The sequence below is a fragment of the Blennius ocellaris genome (genome assembly GCF_963422515.1).
Source record: "Blennius ocellaris genome assembly, chromosome: 21".
In the NCBI taxonomy this organism is placed as follows: Eukaryota; Metazoa; Chordata; class Actinopteri; order Blenniiformes; family Blenniidae; genus Blennius; species Blennius ocellaris.
This window is the reverse complement of record NC_137670.1, coordinates 21,833,143-21,849,466: the sequence shown is the minus strand read 5'-3', so window position 1 is coordinate 21,849,466 and position 16,324 is coordinate 21,833,143. Positions and strand designations below refer to the sequence as shown.

At 44.8% G+C, this 16,324-nt stretch overlaps 2 protein-coding genes across 4 annotated transcripts in view; one reads left to right on the top strand and one right to left on the bottom strand.

The window, feature by feature from the left end:
- The window catches only part of mbtd1 (mbt domain containing 1), a 40,845-nt gene extending 32,867 nt beyond the window's left edge, over positions 1-7,978 (top strand). For all 3 annotated transcript variants that reach the window (XM_080517253.1, XM_080517252.1, XM_080517251.1), the window contains one exon: positions 1,407-7,978. In XM_080517253.1, the coding sequence (XP_080373379.1) occupies positions 1,407-1,525 (119 nt within the window). In that variant the 3' untranslated portion in view covers positions 1,526-7,978. The remainder of the gene's footprint in view (positions 1-1,406) is intronic.
- Positions 7,979-9,229: 1,251 nt separating this feature from the next.
- LOC308145986 (nucleoside diphosphate kinase B-like) lies at positions 9,230-13,170 on the bottom strand. Its single transcript, XM_080517606.1, has 5 exons — positions 13,067-13,170; positions 10,942-11,074; positions 9,728-9,829; positions 9,548-9,660; positions 9,230-9,447 (listed from the first exon to the last, which is right to left on the bottom strand). Exons 2-5 carry the CDS (start codon positions 11,068-11,070, stop codon positions 9,333-9,335), a joined length of 459 nt encoding a protein of 152 aa, XP_080373732.1. The 5' UTR covers positions 11,071-11,074; positions 13,067-13,170; the 3' UTR covers positions 9,230-9,332.
- Positions 13,171-16,324: the final 3,154 nt, after the last annotated feature.

The window sequence follows — 16,324 nt, the reverse complement described above, 5'->3', positions numbered from 1 at the left end:
GAAGAGGGGAGGAGAGGAGAGAAGACGGGAGGAGAGGAGAGAAGACGGGAGGAGAGGAGAGAAGACGGGAGGAGAGGAGAGAAGATGAGGGGGAGAGGAGAGAAGACGAGGGGGAGAGGAGAGAAGACGAGGGGGAGAGGAGAGAAGAGGGGAGGAGAGGAGAGAAGAGGGGAGGAGAGAAGAGGGGAGGAGAGGAGAGGAGAGGGGGAGAAGAGAGAAGAGGGGAGAGGAGGAGAGGAGAGAAGACGAGGGGGAGAGGAGAGAAGAGAGAAGACGAGGGGAGGAGAGGAGAGAAGAGAGAAGAGGGGAGGAGAGGAGAAAAGAGGGGAGGAGAGGAGAGGAGGGGGGAGAGGAGAGAAGAGGGGAGGAGAGGGAAGACGAGGGGGAGAGGAGAGAAGAGAGAAGAGGGAAGACGAGGGGGAGAGGAGAGAAGAGAGAAGAGGGAAGACGAGGGGGAGAGGAGAGAAGAGGAGAGAAGAGGGGAGGAGAGGAGAGAAGAGGGGAGGAGAGGAGAGAAGAGGGGAGGAGAGAAGAGGGGAGGAGAGGAGAGGAGAGGGGGAGAAGAGGGGAGAGGAGGAGAGGAGAGAAGACGAGGGGGAGAGGAGAGAAGAGAGAAGACGAGGGGAGGAGAGGAGAGAAGAGAGAAGAGGGGAGGAGAGGAGAAAAGAAAAGAGGGGGGGAGAGGAGAGAAGAGGGGAGGAGAGGGAAGACGAGGGGGAGAGGAGAGAAGAGGGAAGACGAGGGGGAGAGGAGAGAAGAGAGAAGAGGGAAGACGAGGGGGAGAGGAGAGAAGAGGGAAGACGAGGGGGAGAGGAGAGAAGAGAGAAGACGAGGGGGAGAGGAGAGAAGAGAGAAGACGAGGGGGAGAGGAGAGAAGAGAGAAGACGAGGGGGAGAGGAGAGAAGAGAGAAGCGTCCGTCTTGGCCGAGAGCCAGAAGAGAGTGTAAAACTCAAGCACACCTTGAGTGAGAGTAAATATTGAAAGGCAGGACTTAATGCACTGCTGGTCAAAGAGGAGACTGTCTCCTCGGGCCTGTCCACCGAAGGGGACAATCCTCACATAATGACCTCAATATCACAAAGGGAAATCATTAGACGTTGGATAGCTAACCAACAAACCATGTTGAGTTAATTGTGTACAGCAAGATCACTTCTAAAGTCTCCTAGCACTGAGTTTGTCTTCAGACATGTGAGTGAACAAAGCAGGAAGTTGATGAAACTGCTAGCAGAGGACACACTGAATGTTTGTGCAGTTTTCCATATTGTACCTTGACAGCAGCTCTTCGGAGTCCCGTCCTGCATGTGGAGTTGATCAGGTTGAGTGGGACAGCGCCCCCTGCTGGGTATGAAGTACAGCAGCTGATTCCTCCCACTCTCCTTTCTCTTGTGTGTCTGTCCGTCTCTAGAGTCTCTGCTGAGGACGAAGGAGGAGGCGGCCGAGGCAGACGAGTTCACCTTCTCGCAGGGCACGTCAGACCAGGAGAGCAACGGCTCGGGCTGCTACTACATCAAGCAGGAGCCCTGAGGGGGTCGGGATCACGGGGGAGCAGGAGGGTCAGTGTTTCTGAACAGACCCAGTGTGAGTCGTCCTGGGACGTGTTCTCTTCTTTACGGTCTGACTCGACCAATCAGACCAGAGATCATTGCCGGGGGGCCACCCCGCCACCCCCACGCCGGTCGCTCTCAGAGACCTGTACAAACTGTGAGCCGCATTAATGAGCCAGGTCGTCCCTTTCTCACCTTTTTGTGTTTGTGTTGTTTGGCCGGGGTCAGTGGTCTGGAGCACAGCTGTGTATATTCTCTTCTGCCAGGTGGACTTTTCATTTGTTAATAGTACTTGAAGTTGTGTTTATTATGTTATTGTTTTTTTGTTTGGTTATTTTGTCTTAAAATCCTTCTTTTCCATTTTGGGTGGCTATGTGGGTATTGTGTTGTTTTTTGTTTGATAAAGTGATCCTATTCATAAATAGTATGTGGAGAATATTCCCATAGCTGCAGACTATAGAGATTGAAGAGATATCTGAATACAGTTCCAGTGCTGCTCAGCATTACTTCTATTGTATGTTGGGTTTGTGATGTTTGTTCAGAGATCAGCTGGTGTTTCTCCCACAGCAGCATTTATACCCGATTCAATCACTGTGGGAACAAAGTCCAGCATGACATTTCATCCAAAACGGCAGCATTAAAATCTTAAATTTTTGTCATAAAAACAGCACTCTGGCCCTTTAAAAATAACTGTTTGATTATTGAAATGTCGTTTCTCAAGAATCTACCATTAAAGGTACAGTACAAAACATTTCTTACTGCAACTTCCAGAAACAACCAAAACAGTCAACAAAATGGTATTAAATAAGTCATTCAAGTGACTTATTTGGTGTCAGTGCAGTGTTGTAAGACAGTGACGACAGATAAAGTTTCCTCCTCCCTTGTTGGACAGGCTAAATGCCTCCGTTCAGTCCCACTTCCACTGGAGGAAGGACAGGCTAGCTGCCACACTAGTAGTCGGCCTCGGTCATCACCAGTTGGTTCTACATTTTCCTGGCGCCTGAGAACAGTTTGTTCTGGCGTCAGGTCGTCCACCATCCGAACTGAACAAACAACATCCAAGGCAAAACAAAGTAGCATTACTGTATTTTTCATGCCAGTGAGGAAATGTGTACTGTACCTTTAAGTGAACCGTGTTCCCACTAAGGTGCGATACGGATGGCATTAACCAGGATAAGCTAAACTTTCCAGTCTTTGTGCTGCAGTGTTGATCGGGAGCCGTGAAGCTGTGGAGATTAAAACAGAGTGAAAGGTGGCGAGCAGCAGTGTCAGAGAGAAATCTTCTGCCGTGGTGATCTCACCGCTCACACAGCTTTCACCGCTTGATTTGGCTAATATGCAACGTGTGTGTGTGTGTGTGTGTGTGTGTGTGTGTGTGTGTGTGTGTGTGTGTGTGTGTGTGTGTGTGTGTGTGTGTGTGTGTGTGTGTGTGTGTGTGTGTGTGTGTGTGTGTGTGTGTGTGTGTGTGTGTGTGTGTGTGTGTGTGTGTGTGTGTGCGCGCGCGTGCGCGTGCGCGTGTTTTCTGGTGTCAGAGCCATATGTATGCAGGTAGTTTGTGATTGACCTGAGCTTTTATTTTCCATACTGAGAAAGGAAAGTGAAATGCGCGTGGACATTGCAGGTGAAGGGGCAGGGCCACTCCAGCTGGACCGGACTTCCACGTCCACAGCAGGTAGATTTCTCCTGACAGGATGAGCCGTTGAGTCTGAAAAGGTTTCAACCAAAACACAGGATTGGTCTTTTTGGTTCCAATTGGACTCATTAACTTCCAAATCTAATCCAAATATTGGAGTGTTGTTGTGGTTGCACTAATGGCCTGCTGTATATTCGCCGTAGCTCACTTTAAAGTCACACATGTCTGAACATACGTCATGATCATTTTTCTACATCCAGCAGGGGAATTCATCACCCAAGACAAAATGTCTGCTTACACCGCTCGAGCCACACTTTGAACATATATTGTCTATTTTGGGATTGGGTGTAAATGTCGAATACTGAAACCACAAGAAACTCATATTTGTCTTGTTTTGTGTTTTTCTACCACATAACTGTGATTTTCATTCCCACAGTGCATTTCAGGCCTTCACTGCTGGTCTGAGTCAATCCACCCCCAATAGCTTTGTATGGTTACAAAAACCATGTTACCATGCAGAAATGCAGTATAAAAAGCCTTTGCATCACTGATAGATACTAGTGTATCCACAATAAACACCTTTAGAATGAAAAAAATCCAAGTTCACGTCTCTTCTCCTGCAGCAGCTGCTTTTCCCAAAACCTCTGGAGGTGGAGGAGGGAGACAAACCTCAGCTTTTCCTGGTCTTGAAAAGAATAAAATGGTCAATAATATAATCCTGAATCCTGCCATGGAGTTTGTAGTGAGCGCAGGTAAATTGCACTGGACGTGCGCTCAGAGTGCTGACGGTGCGTTCAATGACCTCTTGGAAAACTCAGTCTTCAAAATTGTTTTGACAATAAATCTGCAACCAAATGTCTTGATCTTCCCCTTTAGTCATTGTCGGTTGACAAAACCGCAATAAATAAACACAACTACATTTTTGTTCGTGCAGCTGTTACAGATGCAGCTAGCTAGCTGGAGAGTGACTCTCTGAGCAGCCAATCAGAGGGCTTGAATACACCGACGTCACGTGAGGCCTGCTGGAAGGCCCAGATCGCCAATATCAGAATGTGATTGGTTGAAGCAGCCACGTGACCGACACTAGTTTTACATCTGCAGAACTGAGTGTGAAGGCCTCAGGCAGATTTCTTTAGCCTGGCAACAGATTAGAGCTCAAATGTGATTGGTTAAAAGATTTAATGTGGAAGCAGCAGCCAGGGTGAAGCGATGAGAAGTGGACAGACTATTTGGAATGATTGAAAAAGCATTCATGGACAAACTATAATCAACATCTATGATTCAGATCTTTTTCTTAGGCCTGCAGAGAAGACCTTGAAGACCTTGAAGGTCCTGACGGCCTGCCACTGCATTCCCACCAGCTACAATCCCTCCATTTCATTTATATATATACAGTGGCTTGCAAAAGTCTTCATAGCCCTTGAACTTTTCCACATTCTGTCACATTACACACCACAAACATTCATATATTTGATTGGAATTTTATGTGAAAGACCAACACAAAGTGTCACACAGTTGTGAAGTACATAGAAAATTATACATGACTTTACATTTTTTTCACAAATAAAACACTGAAAAGTGCAGCGTGTAAAAGTATTCAGCCCCCTGAGTCAAAACTTTGTGGAACCTTCTGCTGCAATTCCAGCTGAAGTCTTTTGGGGTGTCTTTCACATCAAATTCCAATCAAATATATTTATGTTTGTGGCGTGTAATGTGACAAAATGTGGAAAAGTTCAAGGGCTATGAATACTTTTGTGTGTGTGTGTGTGTGTGTGTGTGTGTGTGTGTGTGTGTGTGTGTGTGTGTGTGTGTGTGTGTGTGTGTGTGTGTGTGTGTGTGTGTGTGTGTGTGTGTGTGTGTGTGTGTGTGTGTGTGTGTGTGTGTGTGTGTGTGTGTGTGTCAAGTAGTGATTCCACAGTCGGTTCCTGTGTTCCATTCAGTTCTTAATATGAAACACATTTCTCTTTTTCTAGTTACACCACTTGTCATGTATTTTAAACTCGATATGTAAACAACTATAATCTTAACATACAGTTCCACTTGTTCTATACTAAACTGCATAAAAGTGTCAATTAGTGATCAATATTGTAACCAGAAACCCAGAAACTCCCCCTTTGTCTTAGTTTGTGATCACTCCATTGGACATTGTGTACATTGACATTGCATTTATTGTTTGTGTTGATATCAAACTGCTTCAGATGTCCGTGGTTCTGTGCACATGTCCAATCAGAGTGTGTTTCTATCAATCTGGAACATTGGGATGGAAATGTGTGTCAGGGGCTGTGAGGAGAAAACCACAAGCACCACATGGAACCCAGTGTGCGTCAGCGTGGGCCACCTTGTGAACACGTGCAGTTAGTGTAACCACAACAATATACGGCACATTTCTAGCACAGATGTTTTGTGTGTTGAGACTCACTTCATCCTGCTGGTCCCTGCAGCCTGGGGACTGAGCCTGATCCTGTCCATACGCCCTGACAACGTCCTCTTTCTTCTGCAGCTGTTTACCTTCTACCTCCTGATGCTAGCCGCATTCAGCTAAACACTCTGGCAGTGTGTTAGCATATGCAAACCAATATAGATTCAAAAGAGACGAGCAAAAACACCAAACATGGCAGAATTCTATCAGCACACAAGCTTGTTATGCAATAACAGAGACCCTATTCTTTCAGCCAGAGATCCCCGTCACCACAGAACAAATACTTTAATGGGGTTTATAGGACTGGGGGGTTGAGAGAGGAGCAACTCTCAGGAAGTTCGTCTTTTAATGCTCAATCAGCGATGTCCAGAGGCAAACCAGTGGAACATCTCAGAGGAGCTGCAGACACAGTCTTTACTGGTTCTGTGTTCTTCATCTGCATTTTTATATTTACAGGGAGATGATGTCAAGACAACAGAGAATTAAATCATTTGAGTATCTTCAATTTTTGTCATTTGTGTAGATTTTTTTTTATAAAATACAAAAAAATATGATTAAAGCTGGCAAAGTTCAAAACTTCCTTCTTTGAAGATGAATACAATATTTCAACGTTTTTATTTTTATAAAAGAATTATTTTAAATACACATATATTAAACGTATGGAAATTTTCCATGATGATTTCAGTCATGATTCTGTTTAAGTACTTTTTCCATTTTCAAGGTATAAATGCTTTTGATTAATGAGATCTGTTTGTATATGTTACAAATTGAGAGATGGCGGAGTTTAAAACCTTTTTCTTTCAATTCAGAGTCCTTGTAAAAAGTCCTTAATCCAATTAAAAGCATTCCCATGATTAAACTGAAGCAGTTTGGAAGTATTCTGGCGACGAGGGAAGAACGTGGCTGTTCTGCAGTTCTTTCTTTGAGCCACCCCTTGGATGGTTTCCTCTCTTCATCTGCTCCCAAGCAAAACTGAGACGAGCAATAAAAGACAGTGTCACAATCACCGAGGTCAGAGGAGCATTCACACCACCCAACGGCATGTCAGCTTCACATGAACAGACTGTTATGAGATGAATGCACAATCAACACTGTTCACAGCTTCACTTCTTCACTTGTCCTTGAAGTTGAGTTTGGCCTCAAGGCTCCTGGAGGCCAGGTTGGGGGGGGGGCGGGGGGGCACTGATCAGCTGATTGCATGTCACACTTCATGCAATGTGGTGATGAGCTTTCTGTTGTTGCTGTAAAGGTCACAGGTCATTCAGTTGCTGTATTTCCCTCCCGTGCTGTGAGCGGGACCATACGCTGAACGTCTGTGCCAACAGGAAGCAAGTCCTTCACCTTGGCACCACCCTGTGGTGCTACATGGTACTACATACAACCCACCCTGTGGTACTACATGGTACTACGTACTACCCACCCTGTGGTACTACGTACAACCCACCCTGTAGTACTACATGGTACTACGTACTACCCAGAGAGTGCCCCAAAACCAGCAGAGTCGTGCGAAGTGGCACGGTGGAGGGATTCTCTCTCGTTTGTCTGAGAGAAACAAACGTTTCACTTCACAGCAGTGCAGCGGAGCTTGTTTCTGAAGATCTCTTGTGGCGTGTAGGCATCCTGCTCGTTGTCCTCCCTCAGGACTTTGCCGTTGGGATATGGACCTTTCACCTTGCGGGTCAGAAGAAAAGACCCCGTTTGAACCACAAGGGGGTGCAGTTGGTCCCGGGTTGTTCTAACACTCGTGCTGACCGCAGTCCTGCTCGTTCTGCAGCTAAAAGCACAAACAACATGAGGCGAAAGAAATGAACCAAAACATTTTAAACAGTTCAACTTGTGGGTTAGTTTGACTCTTGAACAAAACCTTTGTGATTTATTACACTTTAAGGACTTGTTTCCACTTGGCACTGGTGGGCTTCCATATGTGGCGTTGAGTGGCATGTTGGGTATCTAGTCTTTGATTTTGGTTGTTTCCCTTTGATACTAACACGGGTCTTTTGTATGTGACAGCCCCCTCCTACTATATCAAATCCTTATATCGTGGTGCTATATATATTTGATAAAAATGACTTAATGTATCGGATTACTATTGTCTGAAAATGAGGGTTTTATTTTTGGATACAAATCAAATTAAAAAGTCTATTAACTGGGACCCTCCAGGTACATTAGATGAGAATTTGTACATCTTTTTGATAGTGTAACTTTGTGCTGTGATCAAGCTTTGATAGACTTTGTAAATAAAGCCAAACTCTTTGGATCATCATTCTGGTTATAATGACGGCTTTGTTTACAGAACCGTTTCCGCATGGCTGTGAAAGTTTTATCTGCTTTTTTTTTTTGTAAAATCTTTTACACTGAATAAAAAAGGCTTATGACTATGACTCCTTTTCGTTCTTCAGCCTGTGGGGAACCACGAGGCAGCGGGCTTGCTCACAGCCTGCTAGCATCACAGCTACACTGAAAGAAGCGCCATTGGTTTCTAGGTCTACTGCATTATCAAGCCTTAAAGGGCTCATATCAGGCACAATTCACTTTCTAATGGTTTTCTTACAGTAATAATCGTCCCCATACCTGGAATGTCACTCCAGAAGTGAAGAAACTCCGCAGCCTTGTTGAATTGTTTCTAAAGTGTGCTCCAACTAGCAAATAACAAAGCAAACCCTTGGTATCAACATTTTTAGCCAAACCCACTTCAGATACTCTCCCACAAGCAGCGGAGATACAAGCAAAGCAGGCCAGAAGGATCCCGAGTTATCAATGAACAGGAGTCCATTTGTTCTGCCTTCTTCTGACCTGGTGGATTCATTTGATTTCTAATCAGAATCTACAAGACTTCCTAAAGTTTCATGCTGCTCCCAGCACTTCATGGAGTTTTCAGAACATCGGCCACAACGATGCTGGATTCGCTGCAAAACTTCTAATAAAGCAAATGTGGGAACTGTGAGTAAAATATTCTGATTTATGCCTTTGCATTATTTTTTGAAGCATCAGGCTGGTTAGTTTGCAACAATAGATCACAGGTTTGCTTGTTTGTGAGGTGTCGTGCTGATACTGTAGAAGAAACGTCTTTGCAGAGTTATGCGCTTGATAATTGTGGTGATCTTTTTATTTCTGATTTAAAGGGTGCTCAGAATATTCGGTCTGCAACCAATTCTGATCATTGGTAGAGGAGAATTAAATCAGATGTGTGTGGCACTGCAACACGTCTTCAGCTCCACTACTGATACTTTCACAATCTTATGAGACTCATTTTTACACCCATTTCTAAAATTGGTCAGCTTTCAGGAATGTCAAATAAATTATAGCAAAGCCCAAACTAACCATTGTGAAACAGTTAAAAATGACATGTTTGATATTCATGAATCTTATTTTTATACAAGCGTAAAAATGTCACTCGTTACTAAACCGCAAGTTGTGCAATAGTACCGACTTATTCAGTGACGTTAAAGTCATCAATACAGAATTTGACCCAATGATGAATACATTCTGGACTTGAGTGAATGACATCAGAACTCAGTCTCAAGATTTCAGGAAAAATTAAGCAAAAGAACATAAAGCGTCAATGTGAAGCTCCGTCTTCAAACGTCCACCTGGACCAACGTGTTCTGAATGGAAGAGACGAGACGCTCTGCTGGCATTGGCTGACTTTATTTCAAACCAAAGTGTGGACAGTCTGAGGATGGAACATGGAATGTGTGGAGGAATGACACAGGATGGGGGGGGGGGGGGGGGGGCTCAGTAGAGCCAGTTGAAGGCACAGCTGGTGTAGGAGACCAGCTCATCATCGGTGAACCACAGGGAAATCTCGTGGTTAGCGCTCTCCACCGAGTCGCTGCCGTGGATGATGTTCCTGAGGAAGAGCCACAACGTTAGCGCCGCCGCGCGGGAACCGTTGTGAACGCTAGCGCCGCCGCACGGGAACCGTTGTGAACGGCAGAAGCGGTACTCACTTGCCCACGTCGATGCAGAAGTCTCCTCGGATGGTTCCGGGGTTGGAGTTGGCCGGGTTGGTCTCCCCCAGCATCACGCGGCCCGTCTTCACCACACCCTTACCCTCCCACACCTGCAAGGCGCCACATCACAGTCAGCAGAGGCCCTGTGTCCACTGAGAAGAAGCTTCAGGTCCTCACCATGGCCACCACGGGGCCCGAGCTCATGTACTTGATGAGGCTGGGGAAGAAGGGCCGGTCCTTCAGGTCCGCGTAGTGCTTACTCAGCAGGTCCTGAGAGGCCTGCAGAGGAGAAGCTGTACTGAGCCTCACTTCAATCAGCTCAGCTTTCAAATCTCTCAATCCTCTGAACGGGCCCAGACTCGTAAAATATTACTACAATAACCACTAAAGTTACACATCAAAGTTTCTCGGTGGTCAAGATTTTTACAAGCACAGTTTGTACTGAAAATGACGACAAGTTGAACAAAGTCACATGCTCCAAAGATTGTGTGAGGAGCTCCTCCGTCTCCCGTCTGAACAATCAGTGTTTAAAGGGAACATGGAGAGCCACGGGGCTTTAGGAAAGGTGGAGGATTCCAGGCAGCAGGAGTGGAGAGTTTCTGGATCATTGCATGACGGTACGAGTGTGGAAGGTGGAGTAAACTGCTTTGCAACATGGCGAGAGGTGCATAAATCACACAATGAATAGATAATGAAATTGGTTGCCACCACTTATTAATAAAGTATGACCAATTCCTTGTTGCAACGAGCCCGACTGAGCAGGAAGTCACACTGGAAACACGCCAGGTTCAAGTGAAATCAGAGAGAACATGAATCCACTGAAAATAATTGCATCCTGACCAATATCATGAATTGTTCAGGTTAAAACGAAGCTCAGTGGTGCATTTTACTGCACATGTTCCACCGCAGGGTGTCCAAACCCCGTCCTGCAGGTTCAGCACACCTGATTGCAATGAGGGGCTCATTATTGGGCTTTCTCACCACCTTGGTGATGACATCATCATCATTAGATTGAGGCATGCTGAAGCAGGGAGGGACTATAACCTGCAGAACAGGGGCCCTCCAGGAACAAGTTAGGACCCTTTTCTAAAGGCTCCCATTGTAGAAAACGTCTCCACGACTTGGCCTCCTGCAGCTCCTTGGTTTTTCACAATAAAAGCACTGCAGCATTTCAAGATGAAACAACACGTCGTCAAACGAACTCTGAGATTTAATCCACTTCCCTCAGTAACTAGAACACATCCACTCCCATGATGCACCAGGGCGCTGGAGTCAGAGGATCAGACCTCCACTCGGTGCTAATCAGCTGCAGCTCAGTCAGGAATAGAGCCACTAATTAGCTCAGCTGTTCTAGCGCGGGTCACATGACGCCGTCAGGGGAAATAACTCACCTGGAGCATCTTCATGCCCACCAGCTTGAAGCCCTTCTGCTCGAAGCGCTTGATGATCTCTCCCACAATGCCCCTCTGCACGCCGTCGGGCTTCACTGCGATGAAGGTGCGCTCCATCTGTTCAGCCATAGTCCTGGAAAAGAGACAAGGGTCAAAGTGCAGCTGGCGGAGGAGGGAGGAGCTCTCCCTCTCCCTCTCCCTCTCTCTCTCACCCGTCGCCGGCGGCGGCCGAGGGCGCCGAGCCCATCACAGGCACAGCAGTGAAGAGCAGCCGGAGCCCGACTGCCTCACGCTGCCACACAACCACAACATCTGAGCTGAAGCCCCGCCCACTCCAGAGCTGGTCATGTGACCTGCCACCTCAGAAGCCAAATGTCAAGTCTCTGAAACACTCCGCCTCACGGTTAATCCTGGTCCCCGCAGCAGCAGGAAACATTAAATCGTCTAAACAGTAAAGCATTTCAGCTCCAAGCTGACAAAGTGCTTCACATCAGGAAAAACAATAACATTGAGCGACTAAATTCTAAAGACACGGTTTTTTGAATGAAGTTTATCTGCAGCTCAATTGAAAGACTAATTCCAGACATGATCCTCACATTACGTCATCGGGGTGAGATTTTATCTAGTTAGAAATACACTATACAGAATAATAGAATAATAGTGATGCTACCTTTAAAAAGTGTCCATGAACTCTGGCAGGTGATGAAATGGATGTAACTGGATCAGCAAGCACATTATATGATCTTCAGTATATTCATGTGTTCACGCTGTGTGGATGAACACAATCCACCGACAGGCAGGGCGTCTTAGTGCATTTGAACATGAAGCAGTGAGTTTGATGCTGAGCTGCAACACACGCTCCTGACAGCTCTGCACTGGTGGTCCAGTCAAGCAGTGCCAGCAATCCTCTCACTCTGGCTGTTCACCACGTCACAACTCAACACACATCTACAATGCACTAATCAAATAAAAAGAACTGATCACAGCCGGCACTTCTGACTTTGTTTAAGGCCCCACACGGATAACAATGTGATGTTCAGGCGGCGCCTGCAGACTGAAGGGTTCCACACCGGCCTCCTGCACCAGGACCACCCTCCTGCACCCGGACCGGCCCCCTGCACCCGGACCGGCCCCCTGCACCAGGACCACCCTCCTGCACCAGGACCAGACTGAAGGGTTCCACACCGGCCCCCTGCACCAGGACCAGACTGAAGGGTTCCACACCGGCCCCCTGCACCAGGACCAGACTGAAGGGTTCCACACCGGCCTCCTGCACCAGGACCAGACTGAAGGGTTCCACACCGGCCTCCTGCACCCGGACCGGCCCCCTGCACCAGGACCACCCTCCTGCACCAGGACCGGCCCCCTGCACCAGGACCGGCCCCCTGCACCAGGACCACCCTCCTGCACCAGGACCAGACTGAAGGGTTCCACACCGGCCTCCTGCACCAGGACCGGCCTCCTGCACCTCAACTTAACAGCTCCTTCTATAAAGTGCACATTCAAGTCACGTGATCAAACGTGGCGTTTCTTAACAAAGACTACTACTTCCGGCAGAGTGGACCAATCACGGTGCACCGAGGCGAGGTGACGTGCAGCCCCGCGCCTGTCCGCGTGTGGAGCCTCTGAACCGGCGCTGTGACGCAACATCTGCCCGGAGCGCGTGGTTGTAATGTGGCCAGCGGCGGCTGTCAGGAACCGCCAGGCTCCACGAAGAAACGCTGGACCCGGTACCGGTACCGGGCCATCATCAGCAGAACAGGGCCGAGCCTCGCCGGAGGCCCCGGGCCTCCACGTGCCACATGGCCCTTTGTTCCGGCACACACGTCACTCGCTCCAGAGCACCGAGGAGCGGAGAACCGGCCGGGCCGCCCCACAGACCGTCGAATCTCACCGGGAGGACGAGCACCAGAACACCGCGTTCACTCGAGCTACAGAAAGCGGGTTTCGGGCGTTTCTGAGTGAAGGAGCCTGAAGGCAGCACTCGGAGCTCCGCTACCCCGACAGTGGAGCTCCGCTACCGCGACAGTGGAGCTCCGGAGCTCCGCTACCCCTACAGTGGAGCTCCGCTACCCCGACAATGGAGCTTCGGAGCTCCGCTACCCCGACAGTGGAGCTCCGTTACCTTGAATTTGAGCTCCGGTGAGGCGACGACTGGTTCCAGATCCGGTTTGAACGGGAGAAGACCGACTACGGCGGCTCAGTCACCCTTTATAGCCCATAGGGGCGGAGCCTCGGAGCGACGGAAAGCCGTCAGGGACAAAAGTGTCCCCATCGCTCTATCGTGTGCAGGGCGGAGATGGACTGACTGTTGGAGAACCAGAGACATTATGAACATGATGAAGACATGAATGTGTCTATGGAGCTCATGTATCAGCGCGGCCTCGCCACAAGTACATTTGTTTGTACTGAGAAGTGTACTGCAGCCAACTACAAGATAGATAGATAGATAGATAGATAGATAGATGATAGATAGATGATAGATAGATACTGAGAAGTGTACTGCAGCCAACTACTAGATAGATAGATAGATAGATAGATAGATAGATAGATAGATAGATAGAGAGATGATAGATAGATAGATTATAGATAGAGAGATGATAGATAGATAGATAATAGATAGATATAGAGATGATAGATAGATAGATGATAGATAGATAGATAGATAGAGAGATGATAGATAGAGAGATGATAGATAGATAGATAGATAGAGAGATGATAGATAGATAGATAGATGATAGATAGATAGATAAATAGATAGATAGAGAGATGATAGATAGAGAGATGATATATAGATAGATAGAGAGATGATAGATAGATAGATAGAGAGATGATAGATGATATATAGATAGATAGATAGATGATAGATAGATAGATAGATAGATAGATGATAGATAGATAGATAGATAGAGAGATGATAGATAGATAGATAGAGAGATGATAGATGATATATAGATAGATAGAGAGATGATAGATGATAGATAGATAGATAGATGATAGATAGATAGATAGAGAGATGATAGATAGATAGATAGATGATATATAGATAGATAGAGAGATGATAGATGATATATAGATAGATAGATAGATGATAGATAGATAGATAGATGATAGATAGATAGATAGATGATAGATAGATAGAGAGATGATAGATAGATAGATAGATAGAGAGATGATAGATAGATAGATAGATAGAGAGATGATAGATGATATATAGATAGATAGATAGATGATAGATTGATAGATAGATAGATAGATAGATGATAGATAGATAGATGATAGATAGATAGATAGATAGAGAGATGATAGATACTATCGATATATAGATAGATGGACTGACTGTTGGAGAACCAGAGACATTATGAACATGATGAAGACATGAATGTGTCTATGGAGCTCATGTATCAGCGCGGCCTCGCCACAAGTACATTTGTTTGTACTGAGAAGTGTACTGCAGCCAACTACAAGATAGATAGATAGATAGATAGATAGATAGATAGATAGATAGATACTGAGAAGTGTACTGCAGCCAACTACAAGACAGATAGATAGATAGATAGATAGATAGATAGATAGATGATAGATAGATAGAGAGATGATAGATAGATAGATAGATAGATAGACAGATAGATAGATAGATAGATGATAGATAGATAGATAGATAGATAGAGAGATGATAGATGATATATAGATAGATAGAGAGATGATAGATGATAGATAGATGATAGATAGATAGATAGAGAGATGATAGATAGATAGATAGATGATAGATAGATAGATAGATAGAGAGATGATAGATAGATAGATAGATAGATGATAGATAGATGATAGATAGATAGATGATAGATAGATAGATAGATGATAGATAGATAGATAGATAGATAGATAGAGAGATGATAGATAGATAGAGAGATGATAGATAGATAGATAGATAGATAGACAGATAGATAGATAGAGAGATGATAGATAGATAGATAGATGATAGATAGATAGATAGATAGATAGATAGATAGATAGAGAGATGATAGATTGATAGATAGATAGAGAGATGATAGATAGATAGATGATAGATAGATAGATAGATGATAGATAGATAGAGAGATGATAGATAGATAGATGATAGATAGATAGATAGATGATAGATAGATAGAGAGATGATAGATAGATAGATGATAGATAGATAGAGAGATGATAGATAGATAGATAGAGAGATGATAGATAGATAGAGAGATGATAGATAGATAGATAGATAGATAGATAGACAGATAGATAGATAGATAGATGATAGATAGATAGATAGATAGATAGATGATAGATAGATAGATGATAGATGATAGATAGAGATGATAGATAGATAGATGATAGATAGGTGATAGATGATAGATAGATAGAGATGATAGATAGATAGAGATGATAGATAGATAGATGATAGATGATAGATGATAGATAGGTGATAGATGATAGATAGATAGAGATGATAGATAGATAGATGATAGATGATAGATGATAGATGATAGATAGATAGATACTGAGACGTGTACTGCAGCCAACTACAAGATAGATAGATAGATAGATAGACAGACAGACAGACAGACAGACAGACAGACAGACAGACAGACAGACAGACAGACAGACAGACAGACAGACAGACAGACAGACAGACAGACAGACAGACAGACAGACAGACAGACAGACAGACAGACAGACAGACAGACAGATAGATAGATAGATAGATAGATAGATAGATAGATAGATAGACAGATAGATAGATAGATAGATAGATAGATACTGAGAAGCGTACTGTAGCCCAACTACAATAATCACAATTCCCCTAACATTAACAATTACATCACAAATATAAGCTTTCATGCTATATGATATATATTATATATATTCATATGTTGTATTGTGCTCTATAGCAAAGGCTATATGGTGGCATATTGATAGAGAAATGAATGATTTAGAAAGAACGTCTTCATAGTTTGTTTACATTTGCTCTGAGCAAGGGCGTATGAATGAGTTCACCATGGGGGGGGCAACATACTGCAAACCCCCACAACAAAATGGCTTGAGCCTTAAACAAAGCATATAATGAACTCGTCATCACAGGACTATAGTCTGACTAGCAAAGTCAATATTTCAGTAGAACAAAGACACATTTAGTAGCACACACAGGTGCACATTTTAATATTTATATTGGTGAAAATACATTTAATTGTGGTAAAAACTGCATTTACTTGTCTGGAAACTGCACTGGGTCTTTCAGTAACAACTTTCTGACAAGACAAATAATGTGACAAGAATGATTCACTTTTGAATATCAGATGATTATAATGCAAAATGATAAGTTTTAACATTATGTAATTATTCATCTTAATGTTTA